The sequence below is a fragment of the Eublepharis macularius genome, chromosome 2 (assembly GCF_028583425.1).
Source record: "Eublepharis macularius isolate TG4126 chromosome 2, MPM_Emac_v1.0, whole genome shotgun sequence".
Taxonomy (NCBI): Eukaryota; Metazoa; Chordata; class Lepidosauria; order Squamata; family Eublepharidae; genus Eublepharis; species Eublepharis macularius.
In genome coordinates, this window is record NC_072791.1 from 157,596,161 (window position 1) to 157,618,504 (window position 22,344).

General features: G+C 43.3%; 1 protein-coding gene across 1 annotated transcript in view; it reads left to right on the plus strand.

Annotated features, from left to right (window-relative positions):
• IGFBP2 (insulin like growth factor binding protein 2) overlaps window positions 1–22,013 on the plus strand; it is a 96,746-nt gene extending 74,733 nt beyond the window's left edge. Inside the window, exons 2-4 of the mRNA XM_054972744.1 lie at window positions 8,197–8,396; window positions 15,691–15,831; window positions 19,206–22,013. Coding sequence (XP_054828719.1) covers window positions 8,197–8,396; window positions 15,691–15,831; window positions 19,206–19,364 — 500 coding nt within the window. The 3' untranslated portion in view covers window positions 19,365–22,013. The remainder of the gene's footprint in view (window positions 1–8,196; window positions 8,397–15,690; window positions 15,832–19,205) is intronic.
• The last annotated feature ends 331 nt before the right edge of the window (window positions 22,014–22,344 follow it).

The window sequence follows — 22,344 nt, forward strand, 5'->3', positions numbered from 1 at the left end:
TGTGGGGCACTTCACTTTCCTTATAAACCCCTTTCCCCATTATCTCCTATTTCCTTCCTCCTGACAGTCCCCATACCCTAAATTTTTACTGCTTTCTTCTGTCCTTCCCTCTCACACACCAACCTACATTGTATTTACCCTTCTATCTTCAGCTATATTTATTATTTACTTCATTTATATCCCACCTTTCTCCACAATGGGGACCCAAAGTAACATATATCATTCTTCTCGCCTCCATTTAATCTCTAAAAAACTCAGTGTGGTAGATCAGGCTTGACAATATGTGACTTGCCCAAAGTCTTCCAGTGAGGTTTCATGGCAGAGTAGGGATTTGAACTTGGGCCTTCAAGATTGTAGTCCAAACCTCTAACCTCCATACTGGCTATCATGGGATAACTGCAAGTCATCTGGTGGTTGCTGCCAGGCCAGGCCCAGATGAGTCCTCCCTCAAAGACTAAAACCACCCTGGAAAGGACTGTACCCTTCCCCTTGCCTTTTACTGACAGAATCCAAGGCTTGAAATCTGAGAATACTGTTCCAGTTGCCTAACAACAGGCGTTCCTTAAAGCTTCAGGAGCTGCTTATAATTTTGGAGGATTTTTTTAACACATGCATTTTTTTAAAGACTTCAGATTTTTCTTCAAGTCTGCAGATTTTCTCAGGCTTACAGAAAGATCTGTCTTGTCCATTCATGGCTCAGTCGCTGGATATGGCCATGAGCTGAGCCAAGTTGCAAGGTAGGCAACCTGCAAGGACTTGCAGGTGGGGCAGGGGGGTGTACTTCACTTTTCCCTGTATCCCCTTCCTCACATATTTCTTCTTTTCCTCCTCCTCCTGGCAGCCTCTATATGCTCACATTTCCCTATATCCTTCTCTCCTCTGAACCCACTAAATAACTTACCTTTTATCTGCTTCCCATCTTCATCTATATTTATTAATTTACTTCATTTATACCCAAAGCAGTTTACATCATTCTCCTTGCTGCCATAATATCCACACAACAAGCCTGAGAGTTAGGTTAGGCTGAGAGCGTGTGACTGGATTAATATCATCTGGAGAGCTTCCACAACAGAGTTGTGATTCAAACCTGGGTCTTCCACATCCAACTCTGACCAGTACACTACACTGACTTTGGGTGGGGATGGGGGTTGCTGTGATTGAACAGTAGCAGGCAGCCGGGCCTGGATGAGTCATGCAAGTCATGTGATATTAAGTTATCTACTGGTTGCTGCTGAGCTTGGCCAATGAGTCCTTCCTCAAAGGTCAAAACAGCCCTGAAAAGGGCCCTGGCCCCTACCACTGCCTTTTACTGACAGGAACCAAGCCTGGAATACTGGCTAAACTGTTACTTGGTTGCCTAGCAACAGCCACTGAGGGCATCTGGTTAAAGCTACAAGTGCTTCTTTAGTCATTTTGGGGTTTTTAAATCCCTCAGTGTATTTTTTTTTTTAGATTTCAGATTTTTTTGCAAACTTGTTCAGCTATCTAGTAAGAGCTGTTAATGTGTCCCATGTACAGATTTAAGTATCCACAGATCAGGGTTAGGGCTACTTGGCTGTTAGTATATAAGGATGATGATGATGATAGCAGTTTCTGCTTTGCTGTTAAAAGCATCCTCTGTGGTATAAAAAATCCAAAAACACAAGCTATGACTTTTAACAAGACAAACCAAACTATCACAAATAAGTCCTAAGCTCATTTTCCACTCACAGGAGAAGGAGAAGGCGATTTTGCCAGTTCCCCTCTCACAACCCTGTAGGGGAAGATAGAAAAGTTACGATTTATGCAGTGCATTACCATTTATGCAGTGCAGATTCATTCACGATGCATGGGATCCAAGCCAATGCTCAAGATTTCAAGTTATTGCAAAGTTGTTCAGAAAACTTCATTCCGTTGAAAGCTGGGGGGAGAAGGAGGGGAAGAGCGAATTTCAGGACATTAAACTTAAAATGAAAAACTGCTCTGCGTATTTGGGGAATATTTGTGGTGATGTCATGAAGGGTAGTCAGTGTTCTGCTGAAGTGAAGATGATTTCAGAGCCACTCCACTGTTCCAAATATCTTATATTTGTCTTCATCCCACAGGTTTCAAAACCAGTGAACCGATTTGCCTAGGCAAAATCTCATGCTGTATGGGCAAAAATGGACTGGTTTAATATAGTAAAAGCTGTCCATAGTCCTTGGGATTTAAGTCACACTGTCTCTAAAACCCTGCTTAAGTGCCTAACTTAAGGCTGCCCAGACTATTTATGCTGCTGAAGCAGGAATGTCAAGCAATGGGACCGCAACGGCAAAGCCCTTTTGTGATATCAGATCAGCCAATGACACTGAGAGGTGGAGCAGGTAGCAAGCACAGCAGGCTACTGTTTGTGCAGCCCAACCTGTTGATGCATGTTTTAATTGAGCAACAGGTGGAGACTGTGTGCTGCTCAACAGTGTATGTCTGATAAATATTGATTGGAAACATTCCCCCCTCCCTGTGTATCTCAGCTGTCATGTGGGTCTGTATAGTGGTTCTCTACACTTTTTGCAATAAGGGAAGAAATCAGCAGCTTTGCTCATCTGTTCTTTCTCTTTCACCTTGGGAATGGGAATGTTGGCATGTTCTCTCGACTTAGGAAGGCTTCAAAGATAAAACTTGCATGATCTCTATGACAAATAGATCAAGGAGGATGTGTTAGGATCATTGCTCATTCTTTACCCAGTAGCTAAGATTTGAGGAATGCTCCTCAGTCACGTTCTGAAATGCTGGGATCAAGATGCAGGTCTGGAGTAATCTTAACTATGGAATTCTCTGATTTAGCAAGTCTGTACATGATTGATCGATTGACTGAATGATGCCTCAGTTGCAAACCATCTAAGAAATCCAGAGTTTAAATGGGGCATTGCCTTGAAATCTCATGCTTACTTGCTGCCTAAGGTCAGTCAAAAGATACTTCAATGAAGTACTTTCTTCATTGCAGTTTAAAATACCGTTTGTTGCTGGAAAAGGTCGTTTTAATGTAATTGCATAATAATGCATTTTGATGCTAATAACAATGCTGGTGACCATGTGGTTTGTTTATTGTTTTTAAGAGCATTGTAAATAATAGTGTGTTGAAAAGCTACCAGAACAAATGAACAGCTGGGAAGCAAACTTAATGGCAAGGAAGCTCTGATGGGTTAGGGTTGTGGGCAACAACATATGGCCAGTGGTTCACATATCGCTCAACATGCTATTTGTTTCCCATATTTCTTGTCTGCTGAGCTTCTGAGTTCCACAAGTCCAGGATCAGAATAAATGTTGACAACCATTTTTACATAGCAAAGCCACAATGAATGAATGTTTTGGCATGGTGATTGATCTTGTGAACGTTCTGGCATGTTTCAGGAGCATGGCTTGCCAAATACTGGAAGCTTTCCGAAACTTTTGTTGAACCAACAAGTAGTGAATCTTAGTTTGCTTCTACCAACATCTTGAAGTTTAGTGGGGCTTTCCCTAGCTACTCTCTGGTTTCTGAGCCCTCTTCAGATGTTGACCAGATGCTTTCAATTCTTTTGCTGAAGGCAGGAACTGGTAGTTTAAACAAACAAGAACTGATATTATCAAGATGGTAAATTCTATACCTTGGTCCAGAGTTGAGTTTACTGTGAAAGCATGAAAAATGAGAGTGCAGAATACATGTGACTTAGCTGTGGAAAAGGTTATTGGGAGGTCTTTTTGGCTTATTTTAGCCAGGTTTAAGGAAATATCCCTTAGCCCTAGCAAACAAACACATGTGGGGTAAATGGAGTGGATGGAACTCTGTTGATCTGAGCTACACAGCATATTAAAATGGAATCAGATATCAATAGCCTCTTGTGACCTTAAAAAAAAGCCAGACCGAGAAAACATAAAATGAAAGGGGGGAGGTAACACCCTGGGTGGAACCACACTGGCTGGAAATAGATGGCGGAAAAGTGCACTCTGGCTTCAAAGCTAATAATATTTAACTATGTGCTGTTGAAGCCAGTGTGTCTCGAAGGAAGAATGGACAAAATCAAAGATGGACAGGCAGGCAGCTCAAAAGGGCAGGGTGGAGCTCTTCTCTGACCTTTTTCTTTTGTTGCCTATGTTTTGCTTTTCTGAGAAAAAAATGTACTGCATGTGGCATTTTTTTCCCTTTCTGGTTTTAATTCCTTCAAGTGGAAAGTCAGACTTCTGGCTGTAGTGAACATTGTCCTTCCCAAAATCAAATTGTATTACAAGGCATAGGGATCTCTGTTCCTAATTTTCCGAGAATCTTTTAATTAGTTTATCCCAAGAATTGACAATCTTCTCTCAATGCAAGACAACATATGTGCATGAGAGCCACTGAGGTATAGGAGTTAGTGTTGAAATAAGACTGGGGAGATCTAGATTTAGTTCACCTCTGCCATGAAGTCAATAATTTTGCACAAATTGCTCTCTCTCAGCCTAACCTACCCCACAGCCTAACCTGCCCACATGGGGCAGTTGCCATTTCTCAGCCTAACCATCCTCATAGGAGTTGTGATATGATGAGTGGGCAGGTTGTGTTTACGTAGTCTGCAGAACTCACGTGCAGGTTCATAGATACAATCAATGTGGTATAACAGTTTGACTAAGTCTGCCCTTTTAAAAATTTATTTTACTTCATTTATACCCTGCCTTTGTCTCTAGTAGGGTTGCCAGGTCTCCCAGCCCCCCAAGTGGGAGGTTGGAGGCTTGGTGCTTACTTTCACTGTTCCTGTCTCTTGTGTGCACAGCACATACACGCTCCCAGCCTGTGCAATGACGCCACTTGTGGGAAGTGATGTCATCACGCAGGGCACATGCTGCTGTGGGAACACTCCTGCGCTCCACAGGGGGGCTGAATCTGGCCCACATTGGGCCGTGGGAGCGTCCCCCCCCCACTGTCCAGGTAAGAGGAGGTGAAAGGTGGGAGCAGGGGAATCCCCTGCCCCTGGCAGGGGACTGGCACCCCTACTTCCTAGTGGGAACTCCTCTCCTCCATTTTGTCATTACAATGACCCTGTGAGATAGGTTAGGCTGGCAGGGTGTGACTGGTTGAAGGTCACCCATCCAGCTTCCATGGCAGCGTGGAAATTTTCACCTCTCCCAAATCCTAGTCCAACGCTAACCTCTACACCACACTGGCTCTCCACGAAGCTCACTGGGTGACATTAGGCCAGTTATTCTCTTTACCTCAACCTACCTCATAGAAAAAAGTAGCAATTACAGAATGAAAACTACATGCTCCACGTTGAGTTCTTTGGAGGAAGGGCTGGGTCATAATGCAAAAGTTAGAAGTCGCAGCAATTTACGAACATTCTTGCCTCCCAGATCCTAGTCCAACACTAACCACTGCAATCCGTTGGCTCGCAGTGGCTTAAGGCAGTCTTGTTATGATGAGCTTTAGGGTCCATTGTAAGGCCTAAGAAGATTGATTGCTCAGAAGTGCTTATGCAGGACTAGGGCAAGGATTACAATAAGGGTGGATGTTGCTGGCATCTCTCCGAAGCTGTTGAGAGCTATCCTGGGCCCACTGCCAAAGGTCCCCCCCACCCCCACTCAGACCTAACCCAAACATCATATGAAAACAGATTTATATGACTTGTCTGGCTGCATGACTCCCCAGGGTAGAATGTTGTTCCCCTTTAAATTATTATTTATTAGTTGCCCTAAGTAGTAGTGTTCTGCCTCTCTCTCTTCAAATACACTAAAGGCTTTTGCAGTCCCTGGATTGCAACAATAGTCAGAAAATGTTGATGCAGTAATGCTGCCTCTGTAAGGCCATAATGTCTTGCGTCATGGCACATATTCTAGTCTATAAACGGAATGAATGGGAGACTGCATTACACCAGTCCCTAGGGGAAGGATGGGAAAGAATGTAGCCATTGTTCAGCACCCAATATGTACCTCCAGTGATGGAAAGGAAGCAAAATGGACAAGTAGGCCATGTTGCTAATACTAGAGTTTCTCGTGCTGAAGAGCAATTGTCAAGCTGCTGTTTCCGTGCCCTTTTGAAGGACTTGAAAGCACTTCCTGGGGATGGCTACAGCCAAAGGAGGCCAATGGATGCCCATTTGGATCATCACCGTGCCAGCAGCAGGCCAGGACAATGAGAGGAACTTGCTAAGCAACCACCCATTGGAACATACTGTTCATCCTCCTGATTAACAATCCCTTCCCTACTCACACAGTTATGCTGAAAAGGCCGGACAACCACAGAGGGCAATGGATGGGGAGGGGGAGAATGGGAATTAATATTGCACTGCTCATCTGGAAGAATCACCAAACTCTGAAATGCCTCAAGATCCAGCTTTCCAATTTTTTGCATAGGGCTGTTAAAGCATTAGGAACACAGCACAAATCTAGTCATTCGACACTAGCTGTAACATCAGGTGTTTTTGAAATGCCAAGTCTTGTGCCTCAATGAGAGACACTTCCCCCTCCCCCTTGACAAAAGCTGCAGAAGACTGTATTGGGGCAGGCCAGTAGTTTGACTGCTTTGTGGCAGCAGGGCAAGCAATGCATTTTTTCACAGGTCCAATGCCTGCAAGTGGAACTTTGTCCTTTTTTGACATTACAACGACATGTACCAGGAACCCACCGACTGGAGTGCACACAACCTGCAATGCTCCAGATCCATGCACCCTTACATATGAATAGGGCAAAGCATGGATTTTCTACCCATGTTGCCCTGTTCAGGTGAAATGGAGATGGTGCATTTCAGGAGCATCGCAGTGGCTCATGCTTCCATTGGTGTTTTCCCAATATGTGTGGTTGTCACATCTGAAAGGGACATTACCCTGAAATGCTCAAGGCCCAGAGTCCTTTCAGGCACATAGGGGGCTAGTATAGTGCAACATCAGCTCTTGTGACTGGAGAGGCCAGATTTGGCCAGGACAGGTCTAAAAGTAGGAGCCTGACTTTCTGTCATGGCATGGTCAGTGGAGAAGTACCTGCTGCATGTCAAGTCCGGAAGCAGCCTTCAACCTCCAGCAACAGATTGCAGGCACTCTGGGTTGGAGAATATGCTTTCTAACCCAGCCCTAAGAAAATTGTGACACAGGAGTATATGACAAACAGTATTATTTCTGAAAAACTGAGGACTACTAGCTCTGCCTTCCTTCAATTTGGCCAGGATACACTGTTGAAAATAGTAGTCTGTTTGGAAGCTAGGCCTTACTGTCTTCTCTTCCACTGCTTTCCACATGAACTTGCAGATGAGCCTGCTCATTGCTCCATTTTATCCTTTGGGTGAAGGATCTTGGAGCTGAAACAGCTCCTGTAGTAGGAGTGGGTCATTTTTTCTTTCTTTTTTGCTAGCTAAGCCTGATTTTTTCCCCTCTGAACTTGAATACTCAGTTTCAGTTACACGATAAATGAGATAGTGTACATTCCTTGTTTGTATATGTGCAGCATTTATGTCTTTCTTTTCCCTACAGCAGGTCTATTTTATAAACAATACACAGTCTGCTCTGTTGCACAGCATTTTTTGTGCTCTTTGATTCGATCTGTTGAACTGCTTTCTCCCTTCTTTTTTCAGGTTATGTTTTGCTTTTTTATTCACTGATGAAATGGAACTTTTTCTGCATCTTTGAGCACTTTGGGGCAGTTTTTCTGCTTCCCTCTTCTTCCTCTTGCCACAGTTGGCCTTCTTATTAAGCCCAGATTCTGCCTTGTGAAAACCTGTGATAGGTCAGGAATGAACTGAACTGTTGGTAAAATAAGAAAATGGATAAACAAAGAGTGGTGTGCTGTTAAAAGGCCAGACACTTTGCTCTTTTTAAAAAAAGATAATTTCCTTTCTCCTTGTGGTACAAATAGGACATGATGTTCTGTGTATTTGGCCAAAATGTCTCCTGCGGTTCAGACATGTGTGAGTTCTGATTAAAATTAAAGCATTAAATATTATTACAGTTTGCAACCAAGCATGCAAAAATTATACCTTATTGAGGTTTGGGAGTGGGTTATCAAATACGTCATTCTGAGATCCCCCCAAAATAGAAGTACACTTTTCTCTTGGCTGCTCTATGTGGAATTTCTTTTTCAAATCCTTTCATAGCTATTATGACTTTGCATATTGTTTGACTGGAGTCAATAGTAGTGGGATTTTTTCCTTCTCTCCATTGCAGGCATCTGGGGAAAGCATTCTCTGATCAACATGCCTAATAATTGTTTCCTTTCTTTGCCCACCTTTGGTCCATGTAGATGATGAACATCCCGAAGTATCCCTTGCAGAGAACCATGTGGATAATACTGCCAGTGTGGTGACTGGAAGTGGCGTGAGAAAAGTGAAAAATGACAAGGAGTTGGCCGTAGTACGTGAGCGGGCAAACGAGCAGCAGAAGCAGATGGGCAAACCTGCCAAGCACCACCCCCACCTTGAGCTACGGCCAACCTCTCTCAGGGTGAGTTGGCAAGAGATTTGACCAAGGGGATTTTGCACAGTGCCTCCTTCAGGCAGCTGCCAAAGCTGCAGTGGAGTGAGAGAAGCCTTCAAGTACCTGTGCTGGTTCTTTGTGGTATGTCCGTCTTCATACGATGCTGTCCACAGCTGAACACATGGTTGTCATGCCAAGATGGCTCCCCGTTTGGGGCTGTTTCTGAAACAGTATCGTAAGCCTCTGCCTCAAGCTGGTACCAGTTGAAGGGGGGGATTTGTCTTGTGAAGTTCCAACAAGATTTTATTCTCTCACCCATGGTTTTTAGTTTTTTAAAAATTTTATTCATTTATTTATTTATAATCTACCTTGGTCGAGGAGACAAGGCAGATTACACAGTGCATGTCAATACGATCAACAGCTAGGACATTCAATAAACAATACAATAGGGTATGGGTTTCCAGAAATTTGAAAAGAAGCATAAGTTGGAATACAGAGGTGAAACATTGCTGAAACAAAGCATACATAATTAAACATGACATATTTAAATGATGCAGAAACTTCCCAGTAGGAGCATATCTACATCAAACGACCATACTCAGAGGTATAGTATACATTCCCTGTCCCTGTACCAAAGGATCTCTGGGTCATTTCTTAAAGCACAGCCCTACTACCAGAGTAAAAAAGCCCTCCTGAATAATTCATGATTTAAGGAAAATGAAAAGAATGGGAGCTTTTCTAACCTCTTCAGATAAGCCAGTCCATAAAGTTGGGGCCATCTCAAAGAATGTGCATGTACAGGCAGCTGTTGATTTAGCCTAACTGCAGGGTAGTATCTGCAGAAGGCCTTGTTTGTATGAGCAAAGCTGCCTTAGTGGAGCATATAGAGAGAGGCATTTCTGCAGATATGAGTAGCCAAGGCCCTGAAGGATTTTGTGTGGAATAGTCAAAACCTTCAATTGAGTCCAGTAACTGATGGGTAGCCAGTGGAGTAACTGCAGAATAGGACAGCTGGATTTGAGTCTGCTGGAACCTTAGTGACCAACAAGATTTTCAGGGTATAAGCTTTTGAGAGTCAAAATACTATATAAGCTTTTAAGAGTCAAAGTTCCATTTTTCAGGTGCCTTGAAAATCTTATTGATCTCAAATTGCCACTGAACTCAAAACCTGCTGTTCTACTGCAGCAAGTTGCAGCATTTTGCACCAGCTGGAGTCTACAAGTTGAGTTTTATGGGAGAACTGTGTAAAGAGCGTTACAGTAGTCTAGTCTCAGTGTTACTGTGGTATGAATCCAGGTGCTAGATCAGCTATGTCAAGGTAGGGGGCCATTTCCAGGCTAGTCTGAGTTGGGAGAAGGCTTTTTTCCTTCCTAGCAGTGGTGCTGGATCCAGTGTAACCCCTAGGCTCTTAATCGGGTCAGCACTGTAGAATGGGCTCCTTGAAGAGGTGAGGGGATCCCCCACCTTTGAAAACTTTAGGAAGCACTGCAAGACCTGTCTGTTTGCCAGGGCTTTTGAGGGAGTTTGAATGGCAGGCATCTTAGTGGGGGGTGGATTGGGGGTTATTTTATTTTGGTTTTAGTTGGAAATGTTTTTAATCTATTATTGTAAGCCACCTTGAGCCATGAGGAAAGGCGGGTTAAAATGCTTAAAGAAAAAAAGAGTGGATACTTTATACAGGGAGAGGAAGGTCTTCCTTTTCATCAGTTCTGTTTGGTTGGCTGGGATCTGTGATGTTCAGAGCCAAGCTACAAATGACAACTTACACAAGGACTGCACATGAAGGGAGTCGCAATGTTAGCCGGGAAGCTGAGTTTTAAAAGAGATCGGAAGGCTTTGTCAATTTCCCCTCTCTACAGAGACCCCAAGATCCTTCCTCAGAGGGTTTGTCAATTTCCCCTCTCTACAGAGACCCCAAGATCCTTCCTCAGAGGGTTTGTTAATTTCCTTTTCACCTCCTAGAATGGGAGGTGAAACTGACAGAGCCTTAGGAAGGATCTTGGGGTCTCTGTAGAGAGGGGAAATTGACAAAGCCTTCTGATTTCTTTTAAAACTCAGCTTCCCGGCTAACATTGTGACTCCCTTTATGTGCAGTCCTCCTATAATTTGTCATTTGTAGTTTGGCTCTCAGATTCTGTCCTCAAGAGAATTCTCTGAGGCAACTGACTAAATGAAAAGAACAGAACTAGAAGGGAGATGAGCAGATGTGAGGAGAGCTGGAACACTCACCAGACTCTGTTATCAGAAGATATCTTGCGCACTTGCCTGTTGTCTTTGAAAGTTCTGGTTCTGGTTCTGCTCTGACCGTGTTGAAGAGTTTCCCATTGTGGTCCCCATTTCTTGCCATGATAAGAACAACACACTTGGCTTCCAACTCATACTAGCCCTTCTCCTTGACATTACTTTTTATGTACCAGGCACTTTTTAATATGAATTCCTCCTCTCCACAATCCAAAGTGGTATGGTTCAGAGATAGGCTAATCTCCTCATCTGCTGTTTAGAAGAATTAGGCCTTGATATACTATTGTTTGGCTCACACTTCCGAGGATGCAAGACTGTGTAAATGGAATCTCCTTCCTATATCTAGCCTTTGTTAGGGGACGGACCAATAGGTGGGGAAAGGACCAGTGGCACAATGGAAGAGCCTCTGTTTTGCATGCAGAAGGTATCAGGTTCAGTTCCCAGCATCTCCTGTTAGAAGGATCAGGTAGTAAGTGATGTGAATGACCTCAACCTGATACCCTGAAGAGCTGCTGCCAGTCTGAGTAGATAATACTGTCTTTGATGGACCAACGGTCTGATTCTGTGTGAGATGCAGCTTCATGTGTACCTCAGGCTGCTGTGGGGACAGGGAGGGATTTGGCAGTTCTAGTCACACATGTGCATTTGATTGTGGGATGCTCTTTAAGAATAATAGTAACAGATAAGCAACTTTGTTACTTTTAGCTTTACTTGGCTCTAATAATGATAAAGTATACTTGTGAATGAAGCCAGAAATGAATATTGGTTTGCAGCGCCACATAGTGGTAGTGATAATCAAGGAAAGATAGGAGTTATTAGATAGTAGCATGACTGCTGTGATTACCAAGTCTAAAACAGAAAGAGAAGAACTATAGAAGTCAGTCACAAGTGGGAAATGAAAACTTACTGAATTCAGAGTAAAGTGGCATATGGTGAAAATACGCCTATACTTAATGTTCTAAAGTAGATTTCTGCTGCAGAAAATGTTGAAGGCCTTGTGGAAGACATGCAGAAACATAACTTCAGTATGTTTAAATGGCAGACAGAATAATAGAGATGTTTTTGTCATAATATCCATCACAAGATCCCAATATAAATTAAGGGTGCCTTGAAACCTGATGTTTTCAAAAAGCAATCGAGCAGGGTAAGGTATAGAGAAGGTACAATGAAAACGGTTACATTTTAGAAGCTAAAAGAGAACACATGGGTAAAGGAATATGATCAAGTCTATAAAACCAGGCATGCTTTGAACAAGTGACTGGCAGCTGATGAAATGAACATATAGGCTTAGGTCTCCCAGAGTTTTTCCATCGGCAGAGGATTTCTGCTTACAAGTGTGCAACTTTCTCATCTTCCTTCTCCCATGGCAACCTGAAAAGCTTCTCAACATCTTGTTTCTGGGGAACACGGGCAGCATTAACAGCGTTAACAACAGCGTTAGAAGCATTGTTTGTGTCCCACCATATACCTTACAGGCGATGTGTTTCTAGGCTTGCAAGCTTATTTTTCTCTAGCCCTACAGCTGTGTAGAAAACAAAGCTTTTCCTGGTGCAAAGTGGTGGGGAAGTCTTCACCTGGTGAATTAATATTTGCCAAGCTGTTGCTCAAAACACAGGAGCAGGACTACTAAAAGAAAAAAGTTTGATAAGAAGTTTGATAATAATCAACTGGGGACTGCTAGGCAATTTCCAGAAGTCAAAGTTGCTGGAATTTTTGGAAGGCATGCTGGTCTTGATGGCCCTTGGTCTGATCCTTCAAAGTAAAAACCCATGCTGAATATTATGGCATAGATCTTGAATATGCGCTGGTACTTTGTACATTTAAAACGTTTTGCTGTGGATGGTAAAAAGATGGTGCCCCCTCCAGCTACTTACAATGTTCAAAGCTGCATTCAGTCCAGAGAAACGGAGAAGATAAAACAGAAGATTCCTCTTTAGGTTGTTGTATTTTGGCAGGGCCTAGGAGGAATGCTTTGACTCCCACTTGTCCATCAACATTGAAATGAAATCCTGCCCTCTACTTGACTTATGGTGACCCCTGGTGGGGTTTTCATGGCAAGAGACTAACAGAGGTGGTTTGCCATTGCCTTCTTCTGCAACCCTTGTCTTTGTTGGAGGTCTCCCATCCAATTACTAACCAAGGCCGACCCTGCTTAACTTCTGAGATCTAACAAGATCAGGCTCACTTGGCCTATCCAGGTCAGGGCCCAACAACATTACAGTTGGTATTGTCAGTCCAGATGCAGGGATAATAGTTTTTGCTTTTAGCTGTTGATCTTTCCCCCTAACTAGCTTGCTGATGCTGCTCCCAAAACTTCACTTCTTGGATTCTCCCTGTGCCACTATGGGGCTTTCCTCTCTCTCCCTTGCTGTGTTTTTGGTTGCTACTCACACTGATCTAGTTCACTATTTCCTCATTGGCCAGCTTCCAAACAGAGTCTGAGTGGCTGAAAAGTTTTGGGGACATTTTCTTGGGCAGAAACTAGAGTACCAGCATATTAATAATAATAACAACAACAATTTATATACTGCCCTTCAGGATGACTTAACACCCACTCAGAGCGGTTTACAAAGTATGCTATTATTATCCCCACAACAAAACACCCTGAGAGGTGGGTGGGGCTGAGATTGCTAGAAGCTGTGACTGACCCAAGGTCACCCAGCTGGCTTCAAGTGGAGGACTGAGGAATCAAACCCGGTTCTCCAGATTAGAATCCTGTGTTCTTAACCACTACACCAAACTGGCTCTCCTCTGCAACCCTGGTCTTTATTGGAGATCTGTCATCCAATTACTGTCAGATGGAAAACTGGTTTTCCATCTCTCTCCAGTCCTACTGTGGGCTGAGTGCATCTGTTATGGATTTGGCACTCTAATTCCTTGTGGGTGACCTTTATGTTTTTAAAACTAAAAAGCAGGCACTTAAAGAAAAAGGGATGCTGGTGGCTAGATCAGATAAGGATGATATGTCACCCTGATTAGAAGTTGCAAGCAAGAGACCCAAAATATTTGCAGAAGAGAGAGATCCCGTACACCCCACTGCAACTTGTCCCTTTTTCATTGGGCAGTGGTGGGAAGGGTGTGTGTGTGCTTTCTCCTTCAGCCCTCCTCTGACACCAGGCTGATTGCTGGCTCCAAGCAGTGCCCTTGCCCTCCTTTTCTCATCTCACCCACCCTCGCCATTCTCCTCCCCTCCCCAACCCTCTGGGCTGCCGCATTCTCTCCCTCTGTAATTCTTTTTTAAAATCTCCCTCAGGGCGATATAAAGGCAAACAATGGAACCAAATCTGGTCATCCAAATTATTTACTTCCAAATCTGTAAACATTAAACTTCAAGCCTTTAATATCTATACAAGATGGTACCTGACTCCATTAAAGCTTTTTTATTGTAGAATTAATAAAGATCCCAGATGCTAGAAACTATGTGGGCAAACTGGCACATTTCTACACTGCTGGTGGATGTGCCCAAAGATTCAAATGTATTGGGATTTGGTTATTAACATAATTGAAAAAATTATAGGCCATACAATAAGTCGCAAACCAGAAGCTATATTACTGAACTTATGGCGCGAAACTAAGGTACCTATCTCTAGGAAAGATTTCATCTCAATAATGCTAATAGCAGCTAAGATGACTATAGGACTGGGATCTTTTAATTTCTGATAAAATAACAAATCAAATAGCTTCTTCTGAGAATCCTAATTACCATTCAATCTTTATGGATAGTTTCCTTTCTTAAACTATCATGGAGCATCTTATCGAAGATTATGCTGTACCTAATAATCACGTAGACATTTGTCTTTATTGATTGTTAACACCTGTGAAAATGTTCTTTACTTGACTCATTAACTTAGTTTAAAATATTTGGAAACTTGTTACCATTGCATTATTGTTCTTATATCAGAAATAAAAAGTTGTTTTTAAAAATCTCCCTCAGAATGTTGTCCATGATCTCACAAGTTCTCAGTTGGCATTTTTTATTGGAGTTACAAAGTCCATGCAAGTACAGAACTTGCTTATCCATATATTTTTATTTTCAGATTTTCTGTCTAGGAGGTTCTCCTGGGTTTGCAGAAAAATCTCCCTTCCCTCTATTCAAATAATTATTTTTAATTGTGGGGAAATGATATGTATAAGAGAGGTTAACAGATCCAGTTGTATATTCTCAGTGGAAGAATATACCATTGCATACATACAACTACAGCATTATACAAATGTTTTAAATAAATACAGTTGAGCCAAAAGGTTGTGAAACAGGGTATCATTTTCTGTATTTTTCCACACCAGATGCTGCTCAGTCTTTCTTCTTTGCGAGCGTGATGGGTGGTGGATTTCTGTGAAAACCTTTATTTAAAGCACCATTTGTTTAAGCTCCTTTAATGATGATAGTGTTTGAGATTAATTTGATCACCTTAGTTTGTAACGTCGTGGGAGCTGGGTATATAACTCACTTCCTATAAATATTATTAGGAAGGAGGCAGGGGAAAGCAATGCTACGATCTGAATATTTGCAAAGATCTTTGAACAGTTTTGTTGACCTGTCCAAAGCAGCATATTTAGAACAGGAAAAGATCCAGTTCCATTCAGGAGGCATCAGTCTTCACTCCCCCCCCCCCCCGCCCCAATCCATTTGTCAAAGATAGGGCAAGCTAGTGTTCTCATGCTGAGGAAGGTCAGCTGCATGTGTGTATGTATGCTAGTTGTATAGCCTCTTTGGATCCTTGGGAAGTCATCAATGTATCACAATGTGTGGATTCTTCGTTCCTTATTTTACAGTCCAGCAATCCTGAGATGGTGTGAATTTATAGGGGACGTGAGCTGTGTTAGCCAATTTTGCTGGTGCTTTGGAGTGGAGGGTGGGGAGTCCCGTTTTTTCTAAAAAAAATCTGGTTGGGTAAAGCTATCATAAGCTAGAACTGTGAACATCACGTCTTCCTAATGTGCAGCCCATGGTGGGGAGTCCTTGATTCTGCCTGACATGCATTTAAAAGAAGCAAACCCAAGGGTCTTTGCCATTGCTTTGACTGAAATCCCAATGTTGTTCTGATTGATTTTTTTGCCCTGTTTTCTTGGCCTTTTACAGACTTCTTGCCAGCAGGAATTGGATCAGGTCTTGGAACGCATCTCAACCATGCGACTGCCAGATGAGCGCGGTCCATTGGAACACCTCTATTCCCTGAATATCCCAAACTGTGACAAGCAAGGCCTTTACAATCTCAAACAGGCAAGTGGGGAGAGTGCTTAGGGGCTGCTTTTTAAGGGATCGGGGACTCTATTCCCCTATTCATCCAGGGCTGGTCTCTGCAGATCCATGTTGCCTGAACAGGACTAGCACAAGCACAGCAGAATTTATAGCAGGGTTTGGGAAACATAGGAAATTCCTTGTGGAATCAGGCCATCTGATGGTATCCAGCCAAGATAGTTCCTAAAGAAAACACAACGGAGAGCAAGCTTCTCTCACCAGCCTATTGTGATTTCCCCAAGGGAAGATTTCCTAGTTTTCTCAACTCTTCTCATGCTCACAGTGGTACACTGCAGGGCTCCACCTGAAACATGGAATGTCTTTACAAGTCCTAACTCTTTTCAGGGTCTTCTCTACCATCAGTCAACTTTACTTGTAGGTTCAGGCTGATGTATAGTGCTGAATTTATGCAAGCACTTGACAAGCACGGGGAGGGTTAGTACTTTTCCTTTTAGAAAGACATTGCATTTTCAGAGGGGTGGCCTAGCTATCCTCGTCTTTTATAGCAAAACAAAGCAGAAGTTCAGTAGCACCTTTAAGGCTAACAGCATTTATTCAGCATGGAATTTTGCTAATCAGAGCTCACCTCAGGAGAAGTGAACTCTGACTCACGAAAGCTCATGCTGAAGTAAATATTGTTAGTCTTTACAGTGCTGCTGGACTTCTGTTTTATTGAACTTTCAGGCCTTTGTGTCAGGTGGACCCTGTCACAACATTGGAAGCTCCGCTAATGATTCATGAAAACGAGTCCAGGAAAATTTCAAGAAATTATATTAGATTTTCCCTACAAAGAAATGCCTCTCATATTTCTCTTTTCTCCTCAGAAAAGAGGCATAGTCCAAGATGTCAAAATCCTTTAGAGTTAATTTAAGTGCAGTTGGATTTCAGAGCCAGGATCTTGTTCCCCTCTAAAGAAGTCTGCTGAAACAAAATGTGAGGTGGGGAGTCTGTGTCTTTGCTGGGAATAAAAAAAACCAAACCTAATCCCTTAGATCTGCTTTAGCCAAAAGACTTCAAACAGTGACTTGCACCTTCTCCGATAACCCTGGTCCTGAGTCTGGAATGCAAACCCCAGTCAGTTATTTCTGTCCTACCTGCCAGGAAGCCCCAGCCCTTCTTTATAGAGAGAGGTTCAAATTCTCCCAAAGACCTGTATAATCCTGGATGTGTATTGCTGTGTGTTGTGCTCTTCCACCAAAGAGCTCAGGATGGTTCACACAATTCTGTCCTCTTCCATTTGATCCACACAACCCTGTAAAGCTGTAAGGTAGGTTAAGCGAAGAGCGAATGCTTGGCCCAAGATGACCTTCATGGCTCCCCTCACGTGCCTTTTAGAATTGACTGCAGGCAGCCCCACTTGTCACTCAGCGTGGGTCTGGATTGTATCAGCCTCTGAAGGGTAAAAGGGGGTGGGGGTTGGTTGATCTTCTGTGCCTCTGACTCCACTAGCAAGGAGGTCAGTGCATCTCGTAGGAAGCTGGGATGCAGATCATGGAGCTGGGAGTTCCCTCTTCTGTCCCAGTCAGCTCTCCTTCAGGAGGAATACTTGCCATTCTCTCAGGATTTCCCTTGGGAAACAGTACAAGAAGATGCATCCCTGTGCATCTCCCCTTTCTAAAGGTGAGCTAGCATAATTTGCAGCTACTCTGCTGGACAAGCTGAGTAAGAGCAGGACCACAAGTGACAAAAGGCACAGATTGGACACTTGTCAGCTTCCCTCAAGTTTTGATGGGAAATGTAGGCAGCTTGGCGGAATATTGGACAAGTGACAGTTGAAAAGTCCATTGGACAGCAGTCAGAGAGCGAAGCTGCGAGACCAGGATGCCTACATTTCCCATCAAAACTTGAGGGAAGCAGACAAGTGTCCAATCTGTGCCTTTTGTCACTTGTAATTCTGCTCGGACACAGATAAGTTGCAGCTGCTTTGAGGTTCCCTTCCCAGGGATGAAAGAGACAATCCCAATCTCCCCCTCCCCCCAGGTCTAATGATCTTGGCATGTCCATGCTATACAGCTGTGGCTAATCCCACTTACCGTAAGTTAATTCCCTAAAGGGAGCTGACTACCTGTGTCTAATAAACCCTGCTTTGTACACTGCCTTGTCTTGTACCAATATGTGCTCTGATTATATTATGTGGGCCAGCCCTTTTGGTTCGTTTCCATAATGTTGCCTCCCATTCCCTTTTTATCCTTTGCCTTTCCTATTGCCAAGCAGGAAACTCCCTTCATGGTAGCTTATTTATAAGATCCTGCTTGGTGTAGTGCATAAAGTGTTGCACTTGGATGTGGGAGACCTAGGTTCAAATCCCCACTCTGCCATAGAGGCTCGTTCGGTGACCTTGGACCAGTACACACTCAGCCTAACCTACCTCATAGGGTTGTTGTGAGGATAAAATAGAGAAAGAGAGGCTAATGTTATGCAGTCTGGAGCTCCTCAGAGGAAGGGCAGAATAAAAATGTATTGGATAAGAAATGGTTTAAATGTCACTTTACTGAACCCTCAATAAATTTGTGAGGGTGCAGCTTCTGCCATAGGCAAGCCTTGCTGTTCCTTGCAGCAGAAGCAAAGGGGAAAGAGGCAGAGGTCACGCTTATGCTTGTTGCTATGCAATGTTTTCTCCAGTTCCTCTACACTCTCACTGCTCTCACCCCCCAATGGCTGTCTGTCTTTCCCACTGAAAGCCTCTACCCCATAGAACGAACTCCCTAGCTAAATACAATGCTGGTTCCTGGGTGTGGGGAGGGGTGAGAAGGTGTTGTGTACTTTGAAATAGAGTGATATCTTGTTGGTAAAACTGTGTCGATCACATTTTATCTTGCCATTCCTTCAAGAAAGGAGAGAGTGAGTGAGTGAGTGTTCTCATAACAGCTCTGTGAAGGACATTAGGCTGCAAGCGATTGATCCAAGGTCACCAAGTGAGCTTTGTGAGGGATTTAAAGCTGGGGTCTTTTGCCTGTCAAAGCTCAGCATTTGAGCCTTTCACTCCACATACAATTGCAGGCAGAGGTTTGAGAACCATAGCCCTTACATTCAAAATTACATTTGCCATGCTTCTCAGGAGATGAAATAAACCATTTTCCTGTACCCAGTGATGATTTCTGTGCATGGAGACAGCCCTGAGGGGAAAATTTCACTTCTTCTGTAAGCAGCAGGCTGGTCCAAAAATATTGGAAATAGGGAAGAAATTGCTCCATTCCCCTTCAACTACTTTGCAGTTTCTGTGCCAACACTAAGCCCTACTGATGTCACAAAGTCCAGCAACTGTAAAATCAGGAGTAGTCTAAGTGAAGCTTACATAAAGTTTGCTTCTAGCCAACAGCTTTTTCTTCTTTGTTCTACTCTTTCCCTATGTTTAGTGCAAGATGTCAGTGAATGGCCAGCGAGGAGAATGTTGGTGTGTTAATCCCAACACTGGGAAAACGATTCAGGGGGCCCCTACCATCCGAGGAGATCCTGAATGCCACCTCTTCTACACTGGGCATGAGCAAGAGGACCGAGGAGCACATGTGAACTAGATGGACATGTTCCTACTTACTGGCAGGCAGGTTAGCCGAGCCCTAGTGCTGGATTTTACATGGGTTTTCAATGCATTTGTTTTGTGTTTTTAATTCCAAGAGATCTTAGCTTTTGTTGACTTCACATGCCTCTTGGTTGCTTGCACAACTGGCTGGCTGGGTAGGGACTGGCTTCTCGCCTTTTCTGCTGAAAAGTTGAGAATGAGCACCTTTCCTGTTCACTAGCAGCCTTGCCACAAGCAAGCAGTACAAAGAGCTTAATGGGAGAAGCGGCAGAGCTGCCTTCTCGGCTGTACAGTCCTTCACCCACCACCGCCTCCCACCTCTCTAAATAACCAAGGGTTATTTACCTACCAGGCTGAAAGAGAGAATCTGTCTCAACCACTTCCCAGTCCAGACATACACCAAAGATTGTAAATACCGCTCGTTGCCTGAGCTCTGACAAACTGTTCCTTTTGGTCCCCTTTTGGCATGATAGTGGGTTGCTAGCACATGTGAAGGGTAAAGAGATTCCCTCGTCCAGCACACCTTCTGCTGGAATGCCACTTTCCATCTTGGGAGGCCTGGGCTGGAAGACAGCTATACCTGGCCACCATATTTCCCCCACAAGTCATTGCACTTAGCATGAAGTACAATCCCCCTTAACTCATTCATTAAGAATTTTCTTCCATGAGCTGAGGGACAACACTAGCCTTTTGCATATGCCTTGCATTGCCTTTATAGCCTTAATCCCAAGAAGCGCCAAACTTTAATACCTATGGGTCATCCTTTCCCAGATTAGTCATAGCAACATTTTAAAAGTGGGATGGGGTTTTGGGGGGACAGAATTCTGGGTTTTTTCCCCCTAATGAGCTAAAACCCATTTAAAACCCACACTTGTGAGCTGCTGCCACCAACCCTCCTTTTTGTTAAAAAATACCATGGAGCTGAGAGAGATGTGCTGTTGAACATTCAGCTCCCCAGACTGGATTGATGTTGCTCTGAGATGGTTTCACACTCTTGTTTTGTTTCTGCTATAGAGCATGCAAATGCTGGGAAGGACTTAGCAGCTGCACAGGCAATGATGTTTTCATGTATTAGAGATACCAGTTTGTATTTACAGGACGATGGATAGAGTCATACACATTGTAATTGTTGGAGGCTGGGTATTTTTGTTTTGTTTAAACAATGCAATATATTTGAGAAGAAAAGCTGATAGACATACCTTTCCTCCTTTTGTGAAAGAGTCATGAGTAACTATGAGCAGCAGGGACTTGAGTGGGCTTTTTCTTTTTCACTCGAGATGGTATAGTCTTCCTCAGGAGAAAGGCTTGTGTCATACAACATCCATGAGCAGTGTGATACTCATGGACCAAGATTTCCTGCCTCTCCTTGCAGCAGCCCCCTGAAATATTGTTCATAGGCACTAGCAGGCTCACATGAGCATCATAAGGATTTGCAGTGATGGGGGGGGTCAGCAAATATCACCCCCCCTCCTTTGTCATTGGAAACAGATGGCAGGAGACGAGCCATTGGCTTTATGCCTCATTTTCACATGCTGCTGTTGGTCTGAAACAACCCCCTGTGAAAATTGTCAATTACCATCTCTGAGAGAAAACTTCTAAAAACTTCCTGTTGGTGAGTTACCACTTACCACTCTAGATACAAATATATGTAAACCCTGCCCTAAGAGGACTGGACTATAGGAATTCACTTTTAGTTTGATTTGCAAGGCAGGGATTATCTGCAAGAAAAGGAGTGAGATTTAAACATTATGGCAAAACATACAGCCACCAGCTGAGGGGCCAGTTCACATGTTACAAAGGCCTTGTAGCTGGTATGGGGACTTTGGGTCACATGCACACGAAGTTCCATATTTCCTGTCTCGTTGATGGTCATGAAGATTTTGTAACAGGAGAATCTTCTGACATTGGCTACTTGATTATGCCACAGTGGGAAGCCAAAGTTGGGTGAAGTTGCTGGATTAGCTCCACAAGAGTGAGCAGGGGCATGCGAGAAAATGACGGGAACATCCACATGCACTGGAGAAGCTGTCCACTGTCCAAAGCTGGACCAGTTGAATGACAGGTGGCAGAGGAGAACCTGTTGCAAAAGAAGATGGCTGTAATGAAGGCCATCTCATACCCACATGGTGATGCAAATACCCTAAGATACTCTTTGTCATGTATGACAAAAAGAATTTTTTGCTCAGCCTATCTCATCTCCCCAAGCTCGGCATTAACATTTTGGAATTCTACACTCATCCCTGAGCAAATAATTTCTATCCACTTTAATTTACTTTACTATTCCAGTTCATTTAGGACCGAATGAGAACAGTTGGACTTGTGCCTTGATGGAGAATTTCACCTGTTCCTCAAACTTTCAATGATGGTTATAGCTACACTGAGAACATCAAGAGATCTATAGGTGATGGGAGTGTCGTTGGAGTATCCCACCTCCATGGGAAACACTCAGATTTCACATTGCAAAGCCTAATAAGAAAAATTGGTGCTTTTTAAAAATTGGACTGCTTTTCCATGTAAACCTTGCAAGCATCAGCTCTCAATTGCAATTTGTACCTGTAGAGAAATCACAGAGCTTTTCTTTTCTCTTTTTTGATTGCTGAACTGTGAGAAAGTTGGAATAAATTAAATGGGATGCCAAAAACAATTGCCTTGCCTTTTTCCAATTCAATGAAACATGTCTATCTGGTGCAAGAACAGCAGCTTTCTACAAGTTTGTCCTTTATCCCATTGATTACAAAGGCAGGTCTCTCTGGACAGCACTACAGATCCTAAATTGTCCACACACACATCCTTCCTGGGTCTGTTCAGTTTAGGGACCTCTGTTACCCAAACCAGTTTGTGGTAGCTGATAATCCTCTGCACCTTATTGTAATGGAAGATGGTTAAGACTTGCCCATAGTCTTTCAAGCCAAGATAATGAGGAGTATGACTATTCCAGAGGGATCCTTAAAAGTGCCACAAGACTCCTGTTTGTA